This window comes from Hyla sarda, chromosome 3, assembly GCF_029499605.1.
Source record: "Hyla sarda isolate aHylSar1 chromosome 3, aHylSar1.hap1, whole genome shotgun sequence".
Classification (NCBI taxonomy): Eukaryota; Metazoa; Chordata; class Amphibia; order Anura; family Hylidae; genus Hyla; species Hyla sarda.
The window spans coordinates 357,875,221-357,898,358 of NC_079191.1; the positions used below are offsets into that span (position 1 = coordinate 357,875,221).

The 23,138-nt window shown below is 40.8% G+C and overlaps 1 protein-coding gene across 3 annotated transcripts in view; it reads left to right on the top strand.

The window, feature by feature from the left end:
* Positions 1–23,138, top strand: part of CFAP61 (cilia and flagella associated protein 61) — a 337,213-nt gene that overhangs the window by 198,923 nt on the left and 115,152 nt on the right. For all 3 annotated transcript variants that reach the window (XM_056567635.1, XM_056567636.1, XM_056567638.1), the window contains 5 exons: positions 2,295–2,469; positions 15,040–15,332; positions 16,054–16,381; positions 20,152–20,243; positions 21,388–21,593. In XM_056567635.1, the coding sequence (XP_056423610.1) occupies positions 2,295–2,469; positions 15,040–15,332; positions 16,054–16,381; positions 20,152–20,243; positions 21,388–21,593 (1,094 nt within the window). The remainder of the gene's footprint in view (positions 1–2,294; positions 2,470–15,039; positions 15,333–16,053; positions 16,382–20,151; positions 20,244–21,387; positions 21,594–23,138) is intronic.

Consider the following 23,138-nt stretch of genomic DNA (forward strand, 5'->3'; position numbering starts at 1 on the left):
GCCAGGGCTCCAAACAGGAAATCCTTCGGAAAGGAGAAGTTTTTTTTCTCCTGATATTTGTCCTTTAATGGTTCTTCAGGCCATGCCTTTTAATGGTTCTTTGGGCCATGATATTTAGTGGTTCTCCGGGCCATGCTATTTAATGGTTCTTCAGGCCACACAAGCCGAACCCCAGCGTATTTTACGCTGCGGATCCACCACTGAAGGACCGCCGTATGATGCCTTTACATGTGCCTGCTCGAAGCAGCAATCCGCCTCTACGAGCAGACACACTGAAGCGATGTGAGAGTCGACGTGCATATGCGGTGTACTCGCACACATCACAGTCGCTCCCCCTCCATGAGCTCCATGAGCTAGGCCGAAACCTCCCACTATGAGCGAGTATACTGCACATGCTCCCATGACTGGCACAAAGCAGTGTGTCTGCTTGTAGCAGCATATCGCCACTCGAAGCAGGCACATATAAAGTCACCGTACAGCGATCCTTCAGGGGGTACTCCGACAGAAAGCTTTTTTTTTTTTTTTTAAATCAACTGGTGCCAGAAAGGAGCAAATCCCCATAAAAAACATATGCTGCTCTGGACAGTTCCTAAAATGGACAGAGGTGTCAGCAGAGAGCACTGTGGTCAGACAGACAAGAAATCCAAAAAGAAAATAATTTCCTCTGTAGTATACATCCGCTAATAAGTACTGGAAGGATTAATAATTTTTTAATAGAAGTAATTTACAAATCTGTTCAACTTTCTGGCACCAGTTGATTTAAAAAAAAAAAAAAAGCACCCCTTTAAATAGCGTTATTACATTGTTCCACGCATTTAGTAGCAATGGTAAAGCTTGATGTGTGGACAGGCAAGCGGAATACAGCAAAACAAGGAAAAAAAAATTATATTTTACAAATAAATAAAAAAAAGAAAGAAGATTGCTGGTATACCTGATGCGACAGATTGAATAAACACTGATATGGTTTGCTAGCAACCAAACTTGCTTAAACAGTGATTTTGATAGCACATATCCAGCTTATTGACCCATTATGTTTGTTTACCGAAGGCTTTTACTGCCTACAGACATCTGGACTTTTGTGTGGAAGGAACGTCAAGCATGTTTTTCACATAATATAACATAAATAATTGTGTAACAGCATGTCCAGTCACAGAGCTACCAGAATATCTCAGGATTGTTGTTTTTGCTTCGGATTTTGTTATGTTGCTTCCAATCTCCCTTAATGCATAGCTATGAATGCAAGCCCTGTATCCGCTTGTTACATTAGATGCCCCAACAGTTCCTTGAATCAGTGGTAATGTCACCACCGTGTATAGCAAGAGAAAACAGTTTACATTCTGTTCTCTATCTATTCATCTTACCTTAAATTGTTATTGATCACACATAGATACTTTATGGTTTTGTCTTCTGTAAATGTTAGAATAGCATTATGATCCTACACATCGATCACCACAAAAATACCCCTACAATGATACTCAAATAATTACTGTACACCTTCAGTGATTCCAAAAGAGAAAAAATAAATAAAATACACAGAATGCTAGGAAGAAATACACTCACGGGCCACTTTATTAGATACACCTGTTCAGTTGCTTGTTAACACAAATCAACCAATCACATGGCAGCAACTCAATACAGATGGACTGATCGGAGTTTTTCAGAAACTGCTGCTCTACTGGGATTTTCAGCCAAGATCATCGCTAGGGTTTACAGAGAATGGTGTATAAAAATATCCAGTAAGCCATGTTGGGTTCAGAGGTCAGAGGAGAATGGGCAGACTGGTTCTAGATGATAGAAAGGCAACATTTATTCAAATAACAACTCCTTACAATCAAGGATGGCAGAATAACATCTCTGAACGCACTGCAAAATGTATCCCCTATCCAAAGGATAGGGGATAAGTGTCTGATTGCTGGGATCCAACCACTGGCCCCCCCCCCCCCCCCCACGATCAGAGATTGCAGAGGGTCCCAGCGGTCAGACCCCCTGCGATCAGACACTTATTCCCTATCCTTTAGATAAGGGATACATTTTCCTACATGGGACTTCTCCTTTAAGTTAAAGAGGAACTGTGTTCCAAAAAATAAATTTTATACATCCCTGTATAGCTTTGGACACTTTGATTCCACTGCTGTTTTTACTTCCTTGTTCGAAACATTCATTTGTGTCCACATGGTATGCTACTAATGTGTAGCTTCAAATACAGCCTTTGTATATATTAGAATAGTTTTAAACAGTTTCTTGCAAGCAAACTAAGCCTTCTATTTACGTGTCATTTATTCTCTTTCATGTAGGTCCCTTGCCCCAGCGGAGCTGATATTAACAAACTTTTAACTAACCAAGATATCCCAGATTGCTCCAAACAGATATATACAGGGAAAATTCCTTCCAATTTATTCACCCTAAATGACGGCAAAGACTGCATAACGGCAATTAATTGGTTGAAAGACAATGTGGTGAACCAAAAAGGTAAGAAAGACCCGGAGTCTGTTTTCTATTCTCTTCTTCCACTACGTTTCATCTCCAGTGAATACCATTCTTTTCGCATCTTCAGCGTATAATTAGCATCTAATTAATTGCGACAAAATGTTTCATTTGTCATGCCTTGTTTTTTACTCTATTCAGAGCGCGTTGATATTTTACAGGGGGAAGGGGAGTAATCAGCATACGTACTAAAAGGAAAGGCAGGCTGGATGCCGTTTAATTATATGTAATTACTATAAAACAAAAATGGAAAGTTCTGAAAACAATGTATAGCTAAACTCATTAACAAACTAATTAAAGAATAATTTGATTAACAAGTGCGCTTAGCAATTATGTGACAAAATATGTATCATTATGAACTCTAAAAAGCTCAGTGAGGGAAAGGATGGCTAATTTAAAAATAATTTCCAAAGTCTTTAAAATCCATTTTTCTAATGTCTTTTTTTTGGCTCGGAGTCATTTACACTAATAAGGGACAAACAGTCATTTCAGATTCATTGTTTACTTAAAAATTGCCTTCAAGTTGCAGTTTTTTTTTTTTTTTGTCACCTGCTTCGCTAGGATTTGCAGCCTTTTATGCCTTCTAAATGAATAGACCCCTTATAAGCCTTATGTGTAGATGATAAGTGGTCTAAATGGGCCATATATAATATAGAGGATTCGATAAAGGACGGTGGGTGTTGGTATGTGGCCTTAAAGGGGTACTCCGGAGGAAAAAAGAGAATTTCCAATTAACTGGCGCCAGAAAGTTATACAGATTTGTAAATGACTTCTGTTTAAAAATCTTAACCCTTGCAATACTTATCAGCTGCTGTATGCTTTAGAGGAAGTTATGTAGTTCTTTTCATTCTGACCACAGTGCTCTCTGCTGCCACCTCTGTCCATGTCAGGAACTGTCCACAGCATGAGAAAATCCTCATAGCAAACCTCTCCTGCTATGGACAGTTCCTGACACAGACAGAGGTGTCAGAAGAGGTCAGACTGGAAAGAACTACACAACTTCCTCTGTAGTATACAGCAGCTGATAAGTACTGGAAGGCTTAAGTTTTTTAAATAAAAATAATTTACAAATCTGTATATGTTTCTGGCACCAGTTGATTTGAAAAACCCTTTCAAAGGGCTTAAAAATGGCTAATTCCATTGGCTATTTCTAGTTTTGTTATTTACTTGCGTGGGGCCGAGTTACAATATCTGACCTATGTCATGGTCAAGAGTGCGCTGTTTCTGGAACAAAGCAGCAACATTTTTTTTTTTTTTACCTCAGAAACCCCTGAAAATGTTTTGTCTGGTTTAGAAAATCTATTTCTGAAAAACTTACTAGGTCAAGGATGGGGTGTCCTCTATTTAGGGTCCCATTACTAACTGCAGTGAAGAGAGAAAAGGATGTGCTCACCCAATTATGTGCATATATTTTCAGGTGATACAGACAAAACCAGTGACTTGGGGGAAAGTTATCAGATACAAAATGTGAAAAGAGGTCTAATACAACCAGATAAAAGCTGATTCTGTGCTGAAGACACATTCGAATAGGGGTAGCATACAGGGAATCAGAAACACATTTTAAAAACTGAAACGCGTTTCAGACTAACTATTCCTTGTTCACATGTATATTTATGTATATTTTTGATGCTTCATATGCTATACATATTCTAAAGAATTCAATCTCATCTGGTTGTGCCAGAACTTTTTCCACATTTTGCATCTAAATTTGCATGGCCACTGTTACAGCAGTACTGTGTAATTATTTTATGGTCACCTCTATGTCTTCAGCATTATAGTTTAGGCAGTTTGGTATGGTAGGCACAATGGTATGGGCAACTTTGTGTTCATAATATTACTGTGCTAATCCTGTTTGGCAGTGTGAAACGTGCCTATGAGCAGGGCTGTATGTGCCATTAGGCACCCATGGGCCAGATCATTGTTTGTAAATATATGAAACCTTTGTGTTTCCTATATTTACAGGTGAGTTTATAAATGTAAGAACTGCACACTAAGCAAAGTATTCTTGCACGTTTCACAATTATAGATGAGACCAAGATGCAAAGCAAAAATAGCCGATTGGTGACACAATAATGTAGTAGAATAACATCAGTAAATGGCTTACTAAATGTACTCGTTTTACTAAGCTATTAAAATAGTGGGCCAGTTGACCATGTATGGAGCAGGTGGATGGAACAGAAAAGATTTGGTGACCCACATACTGTAAGTAGACAGCTAGATAGTAGTAAACACCCCAGGACTGTGTTCATTCCCTCTTCAAATCCTTTTAACCTTTTTGCTGTTAGTATATTTCTTAACTTCTTGTCAAGTAATCCTCTGATAGTTTGATGGTCATCACCTCCATAAATCTTTACAGGGTCTCTCTGAAGACGCTGCACAGTTATCTTTTACAAACAGTGCAAGTAAATCTCTTTTTATGAAATAGTATTGATCATTTTCCTTTTGGTGCAATAACATATACTTACAATGTAGCTTCTGGCTCAGCTTAGTGTTTATTTCAGTTTCTCTACTCAATATGAATCCTGTATCTGTCTCTCCCTTTTATCTCCTCCTATTTCTCTTGTGGGAATTTAGTGTCCCACTTAATCTGTTTTCCATGCCCTCTTTCTGTTTGTGTACCACAAGCCTCAGCATTCAGTCCTCTTCTCTATTTACTCTTATGGCCAGGGGTGTAGCTATTGGTGATAAGGAGGTAACAGTCACATCTATGCCCCTGGTGGATAAGAACCACCAGGGTTTGGAAGACCTCAGTAATAGTAGGTGGGCAGCCTGGTACAGATTTTGCATTATGGCTCAGAAGTTTAAAGGGGTACTCCGGTGCTTAGACATCTTATCCCCTATCCAAAGGATAGGGGATAAGATGCCTGATTGCAGGAGTCCCGCCGCTGGGGACGCCCGTGATCTTGCACGCGGCACCCCGTTTATAATCAGTCCCCGGAGCGTGTTCGCTCCGGGTCTGATTATCGGCGACCACAGGGCCGGTGGCGTGTGACGTCACACTCCGCCCCTCAATGCAAGCCTATGGGAGGGGGCGTGATAGCTGTCATGCCCCCTCCCATAGGCTTGCATTGAGGGGCGGAGCGTGACGTCACACGGCGGCGGAGGCGTCACGTCACACGCCGTCGGCCCTGTGGTCACCTGTAATCAGACCCGGAGCGAACACGCTCCGGGGACTGATTATAAACGGGGTGCCGCGTGCAAGATCACGGGCGTCCCCAGCGGTGGGACTCCCGCGATCAGGCATCTTATCCCCTATCCTTTGGATAGGGGATAAGATGTCTAAGCACCGGAGTACCCCTTTAAAGAGTACCTCTCATGATCTTTATAATCCGCCTAGTTCACTATCCCATTATTATAAACCACCCCCTGCCTTTATTTTTATAATTTTTTAGTTTTCTACTTTTTTTGATATTGCTCTGTATTTTCTGCTCAGTCTGAGCCAGATTCACAGACTGGGAAGGGGTGTTCCCCAGCAGGCGTGACATCATCTAAAGCTATACAGAGAAGAACCTCCTCCCTCACTCTGCTACACACAGCCCAGAGCAGTTCAGTGTGTGAGATGAGCTATGATTGGCTAAGGCTGCACCCCCCCCCCCCCCCTCAGCACTCCAGACTGCATTTCCAGGCCAGCAGGAGTCCAAAAATCTGGGCAAGAGATAGGAGAAAATGTGCTCTGGACAAGTAGGGAGATACATAGTGGCAGCTTTTTTAAACACAAATAAAACATAGACAACTTATTTTTTATTTTTGTTTTGTAAACAAAGTACATTAGAAAGATTATTTATTTACCATAAGGAGTGCAATAGCAAAAATTAGTTTTAACCGGTTAACGACCATGGACATCTATAATCCACGACTATATATCCATGTGCCGTTAACAGGGTATGGCGCGTCATACCGGCCGGCGCCCAGCTGATTCCTGTAGCTGGGGGCCGACTTTAATAGCTGACATGCGGCGATGGGCCGCGGCCAGCTATTAACCCTTTAGACAGCGGCGTCTAAAGTTGCCTTCAATATATTGTTAATCAAACTGCACAGTCAATGGTGTACACGCAAAAAAATTCCAAAGTAAAAAATAGCGTATTTTTGGTCACTTTTTATACCATAAAAAAAATGAATAAAATCTGATCAAAAAGTCTGATCAAAGCAAATGGTACCGATAAAAACTTCAGATCACGGCGCAAAATATGAGCCCTCATACCGCCCTGTACGCGAAAAAATAAAAAAAGTTATAGGGGGTCAGAATAATTTTACATTTATTCATTTACCTGCATATAGTTATGATTTTTTCCAGAAGTATGGCAAAATCAAACCTATAGAAGTAGGGTATCATTTTAATTGTATGGACCTATAGAATAAAGATAAAATGTAATTTTTACCGAAAAATGTACTGTGCAGGAACGGAAGCCCCCCAGAATTTACAAAATGGTGTTTTTTCTTCAATTTTGTGGCACAATGATTTTTTTTCCCGTTTCGCCGTAAATTTTTGGTTAAAATGACTGACGTCATTACAAAGTAGAATTGGTGGCACAAAAAAAAAGCCATCAAATGGTTTTTTAGGTGCAAAATTGAAAGGGTTATGACTTTTAAAAGGTAAGGAGGAAAAAACGAAAGTGCAAAAACAGAAAAACACTTGGTCCTTAAGGGGTTAATGAGGTTTCCATTTAAAGTTACAACTCTATGGCTTTGGTCAACTCATCAGCTCTTTCAGTTTTCAATTCCTACATAAGACCCAAATCTATCTCTCTGCTCACTTCTTAAAGCCTTTACCAGCTTTCATGTCTTCATGCTTTCTGAAACTAAACTCTAAGAAGACCGAGCACTTCATCTAAATAATAATACAGTATAGTAAATATGGGGGTGCTAGTGCTCCCCCTCATTTTATAGAATTATAGAAGTGCCATCAACTTTTGAAAAAAGTACGGCGTAAAGAACTAGAAAAGTTGCACATTTTTGTGCACATGAGCTTCATGCAAAAATGTGTAACTTGACAATTTGGGGCAGTTTCCCGAGACAAGTCTAAAGTAAACTCTAGCCAGTGTACAATTGCGCAGGATATACCAAGAGGACGTATGCCACCTGATATATCCAAGCTCATCTGTGGCTGTTACATGTGCTGTGAGTAAAATCTATGCCAGCTACACCTAGGGTAGAGTTCAGCTAAAGCTCACCCCCAAAAGTTGCAATTTAAAGACCTATTTCATGTTTCATTTGCAAAAACAAAATAAATAAATAAACATACAATATATATATATATATATATATATATATATATATATATATATAATTTCCCTGCCATGTCCGTCGGTTTTAGCTGAGATCTAATATAGGAGGTGAAGTATTTCTCATAGGGGAAACTTTGGAGAAATGTGGAGCCCCTGGGAATGGAAAGGAGCATAGTCTTCATTTCACTTTTTCCAGGAGTTTTCACTTTAAAAAGTAAATGTCATTACGTTTTCTTGCCATAAATCAGTAGAATATGGGAGCACATAATAGTTTATTAGGAGAAGTGGCATCTATTTCACTTTCCAGCCGCCTGTAATTTTCCTTTCCCTGCCTGCAGGCTCTCCGTAATGTTAAGAGAACGGCTCAGTCTCTAAAATGCTCCTCTTCTAACTGAAGACAGCGAGGAGGGGGCTCAAGCCTGTGTGTAAGGCATCATTCACACTTCTGTAGGAAAATACATTTAAATAAGGAAGCCTTTCATGGAAATTTTTATTACAATTTGCTTAGTTCTTGCTTCCGTGTTATATCCATTTTTTGTTCCATATTTTGTTAAAATTAAAAAATGTTTATAGGTATGTTCACACTGCCTATCAAATATGTCTGTGTATATATATATATATTTTTTTTTATTATTATTATTATTATTATTATTATAATTTTTTTCCCGGAGACATATTTTTAGCTGTATTTTTGTCTGTAAATGAAAACTCATCTGTTTCTGCCAATAAATTACACCTATATTTTTTCACATTGTGAATTTAGCCTGTGAGTGTGTCTAGCAAGTAATGATCCCTCACCAAGAGGCACAATACCCAAAAGTAGCCTCTGAGAGCCTTTTTATAGGGCAACGAGGAAGGCACACTTGTAATCATTTAAATATCTGCCTGTTTTGCTGCAATCTGAAATTTATGGGTGAATTTGTTTTTTTTATCACTTACTGTACTTTGGGCAGTTTTTAGCCATAAAGCTAGTGATTAAAGTCTCAAAAATGGCTGAAAAAAATCATGAACACAAAGCAGCTGAAATAATATTTTCACATGTTTTTGGTCAGTCTTTCTTTTTTTACACTACTTTTTTTTTAGGCTGAAAAATATCTGAACATACTTATTGTATAGAAAAATACACATCTTTAGTTATTTTTTATTTTATTTTAATTTTTTAACCCCATTGACCTTAAATGGTTTATCCAGGAATGAGAAAACCAGAACTGATTTTTAAGCAGCTCCACACCTGTTCTCAGGTTGTGTGTGGTATTGCAGCTCAGTTCCATTGAATTAAATTGAATGAAGCCAAGATGTGATACCTCACACAACCTGAGGTTTCTGTTATCTATCCCTGAATAACCTCTTTAAGTCTTATTTTACTAGTAGAGATACATTCTTGCCACATTTGATAACCTTATTTCATAAAAGTTTTGGTTGAATTTGAGATTTCATTCTGTGATTCCAATTTGCTTATATGATTTACTTCTAGTAATGGTTAAAGATTCAGAAATCAATTTGAGCCGCAAGTCAAGAACTAGCAAGATTGATTTATTCATTTGCCTTTGCTCGGTTATTAGATTAGGAGGCTTGTGTAACAATTTTCACAGCCGCATTCATGTGAATTTACGATTTGTACCTTTTATCTTACTCCAGGATTTGGGCTTTTAGTACATACAATGCATAAAAAGGTGCACGCTTTGTAATGCCTCGGAGAATTGTCAATGTGTCAATATCTGCACATTCCTGCCATGACTGACGGTAATGAATGTGTATTCTTTGGATTGGTTCCAGGCACGCTGACACTTTCCATATTGGTTATTCATTATCAGGGCACTTGAGCACTCTTAATTAACGGGCACATATTTTGCTTGCCTTTGTTATGAAAACCTTTGAAACATAGTTTGCATATTCTGATCATACACTTTTGTCTTGATCCTACAATGTGATGAGGAGCAGTATTAGGTCATCTACGGCTGCCATTAGAATGTATCTGCCTTCTATGTTTTGCCATTCATTGCTTTCTTCTCTGTGTTCCCAGTTGCTTGGCCTCCCAACCCCTTATTTTAACACCTCCTATTCACGTCCACTGCCTCCTACTACTTCATCATTTCTTGTATTAATATAACATCTTATATATCTCTCCACTTTTGTTCTCATCCTGTTTTTATGCATTGTTCTACCTTAATTCTCATCCTATTTACCGTAATTTTCTTCTCCTTCCTTACCTATAATCTCTGTCTCGGTCTTCCATCCACTATTTTCATGGCTGGTATCCTAGTTTTTAACCATCTGTATTCCTTAATAGTCATTTGTGTTTTTTTTTTTACATTACTCAGACCTTGTATTGACTTGTCTCTTATAAGTTACTATAGCTTAACTTTTTTTTTACACAGAGGTTTTCCGGGATAAATTTATTGATGGGCAGTCCTCAGGATTTGTCCCCCCCCCCCCCCCCAAACATTAGATGATCGGCCTGTCCCACCAAAATTGTCAGGTTTGGCCAACACTATAATAATATATACATACACTATAATAATATATATATACAGTGATCCTTCAACTTACAATGGCCTCAACATACAATAGTTTCAACATACAATGGTCTTTTCTGGACCATTGTAAGTTGAAACCAGACTCAGCATACAATGTACAGACAGTCCAGATCTTGAAACGTGTCAATGGCCGGAAGAACCGACCAATCAGAATGGGCATTCACTGGTAAAACACCTGTATTCCTGAAGCGTATGCACTGACTGGTGTCTGGTAGCGCCCCCTACAGTACAGGGAGGTATTACATGTTCTGTACACTTTACCTGTACCAGGGTTACCTGCTCCTTTGGACACCAGGTGAGGGCGACTCCATGTTACTTTTTTAGGACATTGCGTGTATTGTACAGGACCCTGAAGAAGCTCCTGTCCTCTACATAGACCAGTGTTTCCCAAGCAGGGTGCCCCCAGCTGTTGCAAAACTACGACTCCCATCATGCCCGGACAGCCTTTGGCTGTCCGGGCATGCTGGGAGTTGTAGTTTTGCAACAGCTGGAGGCTCCCTGCTTGGGAAACACTGACATAGACAGTGATTTACAGCTCCCAACAGATCTTTCTTACTTTTATATGTAAGGATTTGCTTTATCTATAGTAAGTCTGACATCAATAGTGGGGAAATTAATGGAAACCCTACTAAAGTATAGGATTGTGGAACATCTAAAATCCCATGGATTGCAAGATGAAAAACAACATGGGTTTACTTCAGGGAGATCATGTCAAACAAATCTTATTGATTTTTTTGACTGGGTGACTAAAATAATAGATGGCGGAGGGGCAGTAGACATCACGTATCTAGATTTTAGTAAGGCTTTTGACACTGTCCCACATAGAAGACTTATCAATAAACTACAGTCATTGAACTTGGACTCCAATATTGTTGAGTGGATTAGGCAGTGGCTGAGTAACAGACAACAGAGGGTTGTAGTCAATGGAGAATATTCAGAGCAAGGTCTTGTCACCAGTGGGGACCTCAGGGATCTGTACTGGGACCAATATTGTTTAATATCTTCATTAGTGATATTACAGAAGGTCTCAATGGTGAGGTATGTCTTTTTGCTGATGACACAAAGATATGTAACAGGGTGGATGTTCCTGGAGGGATGCACCAAATGGAAAATGATTTAGGAAAACTAGAAGAATGGTCACAACTCTGGCAACTGAAATTTTATGTGGATAAGTGCAAGATAATGCACCTGGGGCGTAAAAACCCTCAGGCAGAATATAGATTATTTGACACAGTCCTGACCTCAGTATCTGAGGAAAGGGATTTGTGAGTAATTATTTCAGAAGACTTAATGGTAGGAAGACAATGTAATAGAGCAGCAGGAAATGCTAGAAGAATGCTTGGATGTATAGGGAGAGGTATAAGCAGTAGAAAGAGAGAAATGCTCATGCCTCTGTACAGAACACTGGTGAGACCTCATTTGGAGTATTGTGCACAGTACTGGAGGCCGTATCTCCAGAAGGATATAGATTCTCTAGAGAGAGTTCAAGGAATAGCTACTAAACTAGTACATGGATTGCAGGATAAAACTTACCAGGAAAGGTTAAAGGACCTTAACATGTATAGCTTGGAAGAAAGAAGAGACAGAGGGGATATGATAGAGACTTTTAAATACTTAAAGGGAATCAACACGGTAAAGGAGGAGAGGAGATTTAAAAGAAGAAAAACTACCACAAGAGGGCATAGTTTTAAATTAGAGGGGCAAAGGTTTCTGCAGTAATATTAGGAAGTATTACTTTACTGAGAGAGTAGTGGATGCATGGAATAGCCTTCCTGCAGAAGTGGTCGCTGCAAATACAGTGAAGGAGTTTAAACATGCATGGGATAAGCATAAGGCTATCCTTCATATAAGATAGGATAAGGGACAATTGATAGGATTCAGATTATTGGGCAGACTAGATGGGCCAAATGGTTCTTATCTGCCGACACATTCTATGTTTCTATGTTAATGGACAAGACAATATAAATGTAACCACATAATGTACAGAATGTTTACAAGAAATATTTAAAGGGGTTATCCAGGAAAAAACTTTTTTATATATATCAACTGGCTCCAGAAAGTTAAACAGATTTGTAAATGACTTCTATTAAAAAATCTTAATCCTTTCAGTACTTATGAGCTTCTGAAGTTAAGGTTGTTCTTTTCTGTCTACGTGCTCTCTGATGACACGTGTCTCAGGAAACGTCCAGTTTAGAAGCAAATCCCCATAGCAAACCTCTTCTAAACTGGGCGGTTCCCGAGACACGTGTCATCAGAGAGCTCTTAGACAGAAAAGAACAACCTTAACTTCAGAAGCTCATAAGTACTGAAAGGATTAAGATTTTTTAATAGAAGTAATTTACAAATCTGTTTAACTTTCTGGAGCCAGTTGATATACAAAAAAAAGTTTTTTCCTGGAATACCCCTTTAATAGTTTTAAGAGTAAAATTGCCATAATCCCTATTTAAAAAGGGAAAGGTAGACTTCATTACATTAAATCGGGGCCATTTTTCTAATTAGTAGCTGCCTAGTAATTTTCCACAGCTCCACATTGGTTAACTGCTTAGGATGCAGATTGCTGGCTGTAATAAAATGTGTTTTTATTAAGCCATTCTCCAGCATGCTTTGTGACACCTGTAATTTTTATCTAGATGTTGAGATTACAAATGTTAATAATCTTTTTGTCTTCAGCTGTCAGGAAGCCTGCCAATATTAGGAGGAAAGCGCTTTCCTAAATATGTCCCACTTATTATAATATTAGATCCTGTTTACCACTCATTTCACAGCTGCCTAATTATACTGTGGATATGGCATTAATAATAGTATTTAGTCATCTGGGTGGTCTCTGAATTTTCATTCCTCCCCAAGCTGAGTGTCCTAAAGAATCCCATACTCTGGATAAAAGAGGAAACTACATAGTAAGCATGACATATAGTAGAACTATTCTCCCTTGTATACTGAGCTGCACCATTCATCTTTATAAGCCACAGCCATGACTGATATCTGAGACAAATAGCTTGTGAGACTAAACTTTTAAATGGTCTGTGTAATGTAATACTAAATGTCTTGGCATAACTACAGACGTGGCCAAGATCCAGTTTTGGCAGCAGATTTATTATTATTATTATCTATGGCATATTGATCTGAATGGCTGGTAACACTAAATGGCCATTGGCAGACATGGTCCCTCTCATGGTATAGGACTGAGGCCTTCTTCACACACTCTCTCTCTCTCTCACACACACACACACACACACACTATATTTTCAGGGTTTAATGTTTCTTTAAAAAAAAAATATATATATATATTTTTATGCATTTTTAATAGCATTAAAAAAATGTGCCACTATTTATTTTGTTATTTAGTAATTCTTTTCAGATTTTTCCAATTTCTATAAAGAAGCCTGTGGGGAAAACCAGAAGAATTGCTATACCAACAGCATTAAACTTTTGCATTAATTATTAGTATAGTGAATATAAGAAATTTTCCCCCAGTGCTTGATTTACCACTTACACTGCTCAGTACGACTCTTTAATGTCCTCCATGTTGCAGGTGCCTGAGGGTGAGCTGATCTGGAGACTTAGGGGAACATATTTTGTGTGTGTGTGCACACTAACTGATTAAGTCACAAAACATTGGAATTTCTAGTCCAGAGGGTGCCAGAGCTGCTCTCCCCACTCCTACCTCCTCGTACAGGCAGGGAGCAAGGATCTGTCAACAGTATCTACAGTATCTATCTATCCATCTTTCTACTTACCTACCTACCTACCCTATATCTATCTACAGTATCTATTTTGTTTATCTATGGGAGTGCCATTGATGCACGAGTACATTGCTTATGTATCTCAGGCTCTCCCATTGAAAATGCATGAAGTGTGTGCTGACATGTTGCTCCCTGCACATGGAGAGATGGGGCCCCATTCTGGAGAACGCAGGGCAGTTGGCACCCCTGCAATGAGACAGTTATCCCATATCTTGCTTATAGGGGATAAGTGTTAAAGTAGCGGAGTTCCCCATTAAAATGATGCCCCCCATTTCTGCAGACTCCCATGTGATGGACTCATTATATATATATATATATATATATATATATATATATATTTGATTGCTAAAGGGCCATTTTGTACATCTTGAACTAGCAACAGTGTCAGGAAAATACAGTGAAAGATGTCAAATGGAAAAGTATTTTAATGACTACTTACACGTAAGCCATCCATATATGACATCTTCAGAACATGGCTCTGATTTTTTTTTTTTATTATCCTTTCTTCCTTCTGGTCTTTACTATCTACATGTTTTTACCAGGAGAGAATAATAGAAGCAGTAAAGGAGTGGCATGACATTATGGGCACACAATCACTAATTTATGGTTAATTCATGTTCAATGCCAATCGAATCGAATCCAAATGGCGCGCTAGGGCTATTTCACGACCCTCATTGTAATCAGTACACACTTGTTTTTTTGTGCTCATAAAGAGATGCAAGCAAACCTATTAAAATGATATTTTTTTCTGCACAATCCATGGAAATCTATGTTCTTTTTAACCAAGATAGTTCTTATTAGTTCTGAAATTGCCAATTGCTATTCATTTGAGCTAAGCACACTCTACTTTTGTGGGATGTTTTGTTCGGATTCCTCTGTAGATTTTCTACTTTGGAGTTGCCAGGCAACGCTGCTTGCCTCTAGCATCCAATAAATAATAGGGTCACCGAGAGCAAATCTGTATCATATAAAATCTGTTACACCAATAAGGTCTTTTTTTCTATTCTGTAATGTTGTTCTTTGTTTTGTTTTTTTTTTCTTTTATTTTAGGAAACCTGATTGTATATGGGAACACGCTTGATAGTTACACCACAGTTGCTACCTTCATGTCACTGGGAATTTGCGGGTCCCGAATTCATTTTGTACAGCCTCCTCTTACATCAAATGTCACTTGCTTTAACAATTATGCCATAGAGGAAGCTGTGCACAAAGGCTTATTGTCAGCCGGGGTTACAACCTACTACAACTGTAAGCTGGCGCAGTGGAATGATGGTGCCGATCCAGACCCGATATATTGTGCATCATTCACTACTGATTCAAAACCACTTAAACTCTCATGCACTGTGAGTACAAAGAGCAAGAACTGTACTGTAATGAGAAATAAAATCAAATATATGTACATATCTATAAGTTAACGCGTCACTGTCATTTAGCAAGACATGTGTGGATAACAGTGGGGATTTGGGTGTTCAGACTTCACCAATTACTAAAACAATTCGGGAGAAGCCCTTAGTCTTACTGCAGGAGATGGGTTCTAGAGTAAATCACTGGCTCCTATAAACAAGTCAGTTATTAAGATAGAGCCTATGAATTCTCATTTGGCCGATTAGGAGCCTGCTGTAAAAGGGCCTCAAAAGGGTAGTGTGGGCAACATGTCTTATATATATTCTTATGGGGGGGGGGGGGGAAATAAAAATATCAAACACTTACCTTCCTCACTCTCATGCCACTGCTGGTATGACAGATCTCCAATCCCTGCTGTCCGGCATTTCCAGGTTTGGGAATTTGATGTCACACACCAGCTCAGCCAATAATTTTTTTTATATTTTTAATAAATAATATGCTCCCTGTTGTCAATTTATTCATAATTAATAAGGAGTAGTAACACAGAAATGGCAAAACAACATTCTGAGAAAAGATGTTTACTAAAACAGCCTTGCCTGGAGTTCTGACTGGTCCTCTTTAAAGGGTTTGCATGAAGTGTATGTTAACTAAAGACCACCTACAGCATGAGCAATGTTTTACGGAAAAAATTCTGTTTTCTCATCTTCTTTTGTCTTGTAGGCATTCTTCAATTTCTTTGACAAGAAAGTGGACTATGATGCCTTCAAAGCAATGAACAGTGCCTGTCTGGTATATGATGGAAGGCTGGTTATTGATACAACATTTCACACAAATGATTCTTCCATAAGAGCAGCCGGACCACTGACAAAGTACTCCAGTAAATATTATGTGAATGAGTGGTCTCACAGCAACTTCAGCTCCAAGGAGATAGGCGTTCAGCTGGCTGCTGCCATGCTTCCTCTTTTCGACCCAACACTTGAACCTATGAGTGAACCATTGCAAGAGTGTGACAGACTCATCCCAATCTATAAAGGACCTACCATTCAAGGTGTTTTTTTTTTAGATATTACATTGCCTTATTACAATTAATTTGCCTTTTGAATATCATGCAGATAACTATATTATACAACAAAGAGCCAAAAGTATGTGGACCCCCTCCTAATTATTAAGTGGTGTTTTAGCCACACCCATTGGAAATAAATACATTATATCAACCTATGCAATATTTATAGAAAAACATTAGTATTAGTAAATACCAAGCATCTCAAGTAATATGGCACTGTCATCAGGGCCGTATCCACAACTCATGCTGCCCTAGGCAGTCAGGCCGCATACACTTATTAGGGTATTTCCACAAGTGTCAGAAGTTTTTCATGCAGATCTGTTACATGCTACTTTCAGCACATGGACTATGTGTCAGGAGCCTCATAAATTGGTTTTCCATAGTTGAGCAGCTGTATAGAAGCCTTAGATCACCATGCGCAATGCCAAAGCATCTGGAGTGGCCAAAACATGCTCTGTAGAGTGATAAATCATATTTCATTATTTGGTCATCTGATGGATGACTTTTGGTTTGACAGATGCCTACCTTCCAGAATACATAATGTTTACTGTAAAAGAAGGGATTATGATATGGGTTTTTTTTTCAGGGTTTTGGTTTGGCCCCTTTTTGGCAACAGGTAATGTTAATGCTACAACATACAAAGATATTTTAGACTTAGACACCATAGTCACTACTTATTTACTACGGTAGTACTGAGTAATCAGCGATATATTCTTTCATCAGTGCCATAGACCTACATTATAAATACCTGTCCATCCACATTATTCATAATCTTTCCTTGACCCTGGATAGCAGCAGCCTAGTGTTGTAGACTTGTGCCCATGCCCTTTCGGAAATTTGTCTCTAAGGCTGAAGGCTCTAATATGGAAGCTTCAATATCTGCCATAGTGTAACTGTTATAGTGTTGCAAACTAATATATACAAGGGAATTCAATTGTCTGCAGCTTTCTAAAATATTATTATTTCACTGTTCTTCTCGAATAGTCTTTTCTGTAAGAACAACCTTTAGCTTGGGTACGGAAGGCATCTGGAGTTTAAATGCCTAAGAAAACTGTTATAGCAATCTGTCACCTGTACCATATAGTCACATTAAATTAGTGATTCTTAACCTTGTTGGAGGTACTGAACCCCACCAGTTTCATATGCGCATTCACTGAACTCTTCTTAATTGGAAAAATAAAATATGATTTTTTCAAATTCAAAACATAGGAGGTATATATTTAAGTATATATTTATACATAGGTGCACAAAATGAACAAAACCATTAAGAACAAAGAACAAAACCATGAAAACATGATTTTCACACAAAAACAAAAACATAATGAATATTTACTGCAAATCCGTGTGATTTCTGCTGTTGTCTTTCGGAGACCAGTTCAGAAATGCGCGGCTTTACCTTGGCAAGTGCCTCTCATGTCCTTTTCGCAACAATGGCAGTGTTCCCCCACATTAGGCAGACAGTGTTCCCCCACATTAGGCAGGCAGTGTTCCCCCACATTAGGCAGGCAGTGTTCCCCCACATTAGGCAGACAGAATTCCCCCACATTAGGCAGGCAGTGTTCCCCCACATAAGGCAGGCAGTGTTCCCCCACATTAGGTTGGCAGTGTTCCCCCACATTAGGTTGGCAGTGTTCCCCCACATTAGGCAGACAGAGTTCCCCCACATTAGGCAGACAGAGTTCCCCCACATTAGGCTGGCAGTCTTCCCCCACATTAGGCAGGCAGTGTTCCCCCACATTAGGCAGGCAGTGTTCCCCCACATTAGGCAGGCAGTGTTCCCCCACATTAGGCAGGCAGTGTTCCCCCACATTAGGCAGACAGAGTTCCCCCACATCAGGCAGACAGAGTTCCCCCACATCAGGCAGACAGTGTTCCCCCACATTAGGCAGACAGTTCCCCCACATTAGGCAGACAGTTCCCCCACATTAGGCAGACAGTGTTCCCCCACATTAGGCAGACAGTTCCCCCACATTAGGAAGGCAATGTTCCCCACATTAGGCAGGCAGTGTTCCCCCACATTAGGCAGACAGAGTTCCCCCACATCAGGCAGACAGAGTTCCCCCACATCAGGCAGACAGTGTTCCCCCACATTAGGCAGACAGTTCCCCCACATTAGGCAGACAGTTCCCCCAAATTAGGAAGGCAATGTTCCCCACATTAGGCAGGCAGTGTTCCCCCACATTAGGCAGACAGAGTTCCCCCACATCAGGCAGACAGAGTTCCCCCACATCAGGCAGACAGTGTTCCCCCACATTAGGCAGACAGTGTTCCCCCACATTAGGCAGACAGTTCCCCCACATTAGGAAGGCAATGTTCCCCACATTAGGCAGGCAGTGTTCCCCCACATCAGGCAGACAGTGTTCCCCCACATTAGGCAGACAGTTTCCCCACATTAGGAAGGCAATGTTCCCCACATTAGGCAGGCAGTGTTCCCCCACATTAGGCAGACAGAGTTCCCCCACATCAGGCAGACAGAGTTCCCCCACATCAGGCAGACAGTGTTCCCCCACATTAGGCAGACAGTGTTCCCCCACATTAGGCAGACAGTTCCCCCACATTAGGAAGGCAATGTTCCCCACATTAGGCAGGAAGTGTTCCCCCACATCAGGCAGACAGTGTTCCCCCACATTAGGCAGACAGTTCCCCCACATTAGGAAGGCAATGTTCCCCACATTAGGCAGGCAGTGTTCCCCCACATCAGGCAGACAGTGTTCCCCCACATTAGGCAGACAGTTTCCCCACATTAGGAAGGCAATGTTCCCCACATTAGGCAGGCAGTGTTCCAGTGGGCCAGTTATGTAGGCCAGTGGTCTTCAACCTGCGGACCTCCAGATGTTGCAGAACTACAACTCCCAGCATGCCCGGACAGCCAACGGCTGTCCGGGCAAGCTGGGAGTTGTAGTTTTGCAACATCTGGAAGTCCACAGGTTGAAGACCACTGATGTAGGCAGTGTTCCCCCACAGACATACAGCCTCCAGCCATATACAGTGTATGGCTGGAGGCTGTATGCCTGTGTACTGCCCACTTCAGTGCTCCGACCACCGCTCCGGCTATAGCAGTAGGTCTCGGGACCGGTGGTCGGAGCACCGAAGATGACGTGCCGCTGGTCACTTACCAAGCTGGCCAGTGCACGTCTTCCTCCTTCTCTATCCTCTGGTCCTCGGCGCCTTCGTTTCCATGGGCGCACGCACGGGACATCAGTGACGTCCCGGCGTGCGCTATGTCCCGGCGGCCCTGCATTTTTAAACTTAACGTGGGGCCGCAGGGAGTTAATAGTGATGGGGGGAATTGCCCCGTCGCTACAGGACAGGCAAACACCGGCTCTGCTCGGGGGCCCCAAGCAATTGCTTGGTTTGCCTGTCCTGTTGCGACCTCCCCTGCCAAACCCCCGGCACTGACTCACCGAACCCCTGGGGTTCGATTGAACCCAGGTTAAGAACCACTGCATTAAATACTTCACCTGAATATTATGCAGACAGATCTCCAGGATTTCCATTATGCTGCTCTGTTTTAGCTTAGGACCACTACAGCATGAAAAATTAGCAGTAATGGTTCTGAAAGTATATTGGGGATTGCAGGTTAATACATGGTATTTCAGGCTGCATTGAATGCATTTCATTTAATGTGTAGTCATGTGAATATCTCAGGAGGTATTGTAGAGTACATCTATAGACAGTGATGGAAACAGTATTTATAAAAGAAAATTGCCATATTATTCGGTAACGATAAAATATGTTCCTTTCCGTCTTATTAGGTGGTCTGGTTCCTGGTGGTTATTACTATTTACATGTCGCCAAACCTGCAATTCCATCTCCTTTACAAGCTCAGATGGTACAGCCAAATCATGTAAGTAAAATATAGTGTGTATATATTACAGTAAGAATGCTGTCAGTATTTTGTAATGTTTGAGGATATTTGTTGTGCAGTTAGCTCTTTTTTCCCCCAAGTGGGTATTTTTAGGTATGTTTTTAACATTCTCTTTTTTCAAAATAATGTCTCCAAGGGCATCATCCAGGAATACCAAACACCATTAGGGCACACCAAACTCTATTGTGTGAAGTTAAATTAAAGACGATGGGGGGTATTTATCAATTTTGCCTTTTGACAGTTTCTTTTTACCCTTTTTTTTTTTCACTTTGGTTTTCGTGGACATGCACCAAATTTATCATTTGGTGCAAGTTGTTAGTAATTTTGGCTCAAATGTTGAAATCAGCCGTTCACAGCGCCTTTTACACAGAACTTACCACCACAGAGGACGCGTATTTTACCCTGTAGAGCAGCCATTTCGGGGTCCCTCCTGCAGTATATCAGCAAGCGATATGAGTTATTTTCTTTTGTGGGGTTTATAGCCACCAAGTGAAATGGATTTTATTTTCAACTTGGGTGTTTTTTTTTTGTCCGGGCATGCTGGGAGTTGTAGTTTTGCAACATCTGGAGGTCTGCAGGTTGGAGACCACTGCTTTAGTGCTTACCTTTCCTGAACCTGTGTGGCCAAGTCCAATGCTGGCTCTACAGAGGGTGAAGGTTCCTCAGAGACAAATGTCGCAGGATAGTATTGAGCAGCCCTGGAGGCGTCGCTGCTTTCACAAAAGATTTTTTTTTAATGTATTTTGACGCCTTTACATTTTCTGACATTGCTAAGTGTGTTTTCCATGTGCAAAATTTCATGGCGGGAATTTGCGCCCCAAAAAATGGGATTTGTGCCAAAATTGCGCCAAAGATCGATTGGCGCAAATGATGAATTACTGACTAAAGTTGAAATCACACACAGGACCCTGTGATTTTGAGAAAGTTGTAAAAATGACAGTGAAGAAGATGTGTCAAACTTTGGTGCAAAAAGACATGGCGCCAAAGTTACGTGAAAAAAAACACATAAATACTTTGATAAATATTCCCCGATGTGTTTAGCATTGTTTATTTTTAGTTACCAACATTACTTCATCCTTTTGTTTTTAGCATTTTTTAAATCATAATTGTAATTATATTTTAGGGGCAAGAAATCATAACTGGCAAAGCACTGAATGGAGATTATTTCCGGTTGCACATCAATCAGTACAGTATGGTAGAAGCAATAACCTGTTTATCTCTAAAGCCAATTCCTACATCCAATCTCATATGTCTCTATGGCCAACATGAGCGGCTTCTAAAAAACTTGTGCTCTCGTTTTAAAGAAGGACTCGTCCAAGATCTCTACAGGTAAGGACGCATGCTACATTGTTAGTGCCTTTCTACTACCATACGTGCCAGTCATGAATCACTTTCTACAGAAATACATAGATGTGTATATTTTATCCAGATTACAGGCATGTGTCCTAACAATGATAAAGAATAATGCATTGACCATTCTTATCAAGCTATGTTTTGTGAATTCTATTTTTGTAAAGATCAGTTGGAGTGGCATGGGTGTGGTACATTTAAGAAATGGGAAAAATGAGTTTAGTTACTGTAAAAAAGTTTTCTAGACAACCCTTCTAAGGCTGGGTTCACACTATGTTTTCTCAAATACGGGAGCGCATATGGCAGGGAGGAGCTAAAACCTCGCGCTCCCGTATGCCTTCGTATGCGCTCCCGTATGTCATTCATTTCAATGAGCCGGCCGGAGTGAAACGTTCGGTCGGCTCATTTTTGCGCCGTATGCGCTTTTACAACCGGACCTCAAACCATGGTTGACCACAGTTTTAGGTCCGGTTGTAAAAGCGCATACGGCGCAAAAATGAGCCGACCGGACCGAACGTTTCACTCCGGCCGGCTCATTGAAATGAATGACATACGGGAGCGCATACGAAGGCATACGGGAGCGCGAGATTTTAGCTCCCCCCTGCCGTATGCGCTCCCGTATGGGACAAAACGTAGTGTGAACCCAGCCTAATACAGGGGTCCCTCAAGTTACAATATTATTTGGTTCTAGGACGACCTTTGTATGTTGAAACCATTGTATGTTGAGACCATAACTCTATGGAAACCTGGTGATTGGTTCTAAAGCCACCAAAATGTCATAAAAAATTAAGGAAAAAATGAGGATTAGAGGGGTACTCCGACATTAGACATCTTATCCCCTATCCAAAGGATAGGGGATAAGATGCCTGATTGCGGGGGTCCTGCCGCTGGGGACCCCCGTGATCTTGCACGCTGCACCCTGTTAAAATCAGTCCCCGGAGCCTGTTCGCTCCGGGTCTGATTACTGTCGATCACGGGCCGGAGCATTGTGACGTCACGGCTCAGCCCCCGTGTGACGTCACGCTCCACCCCCTCAATGCAAGCCTATGGGAGGGGGCGTGGCAGCTGTCAAGCCCCCTCCCATAGACTTGCATTGAGGGGGTGGGATGTGATGTCACATGGGGGGCGGAGTCGTGATGTCACGATCTTCCGTTCCCGTGGTTGGGAGCCAGAACCTCCAGCGCTGCCGGAAGCAGATACAGGTGGGTTCTGCATGCTATATTGCGGGGTACCCCAGCGGCAGAACCCCGCGATCAGACATCTTATCCCCTATCTTTTGGATAGGGGATAAGATGTCTATGGGTGGAGTACCCCTTTAAAGAAAAATAAGTAGATAACTAGTAAAACAAGTCCTTACATATAAAAGTAAGAAAGATCTGCTGGGAGCTTTAAACCACTGTCTATGTAAGTGTTTCCCAACCAGGGTGCCTCCAGTTGTTGCAAAACTACAACTCTCAGCATGCCCGGACAGCCGTTGGCTGTCCGGGCATGCTGGGAGTTGTAGTTTTGCAACAGCTGGAGGCA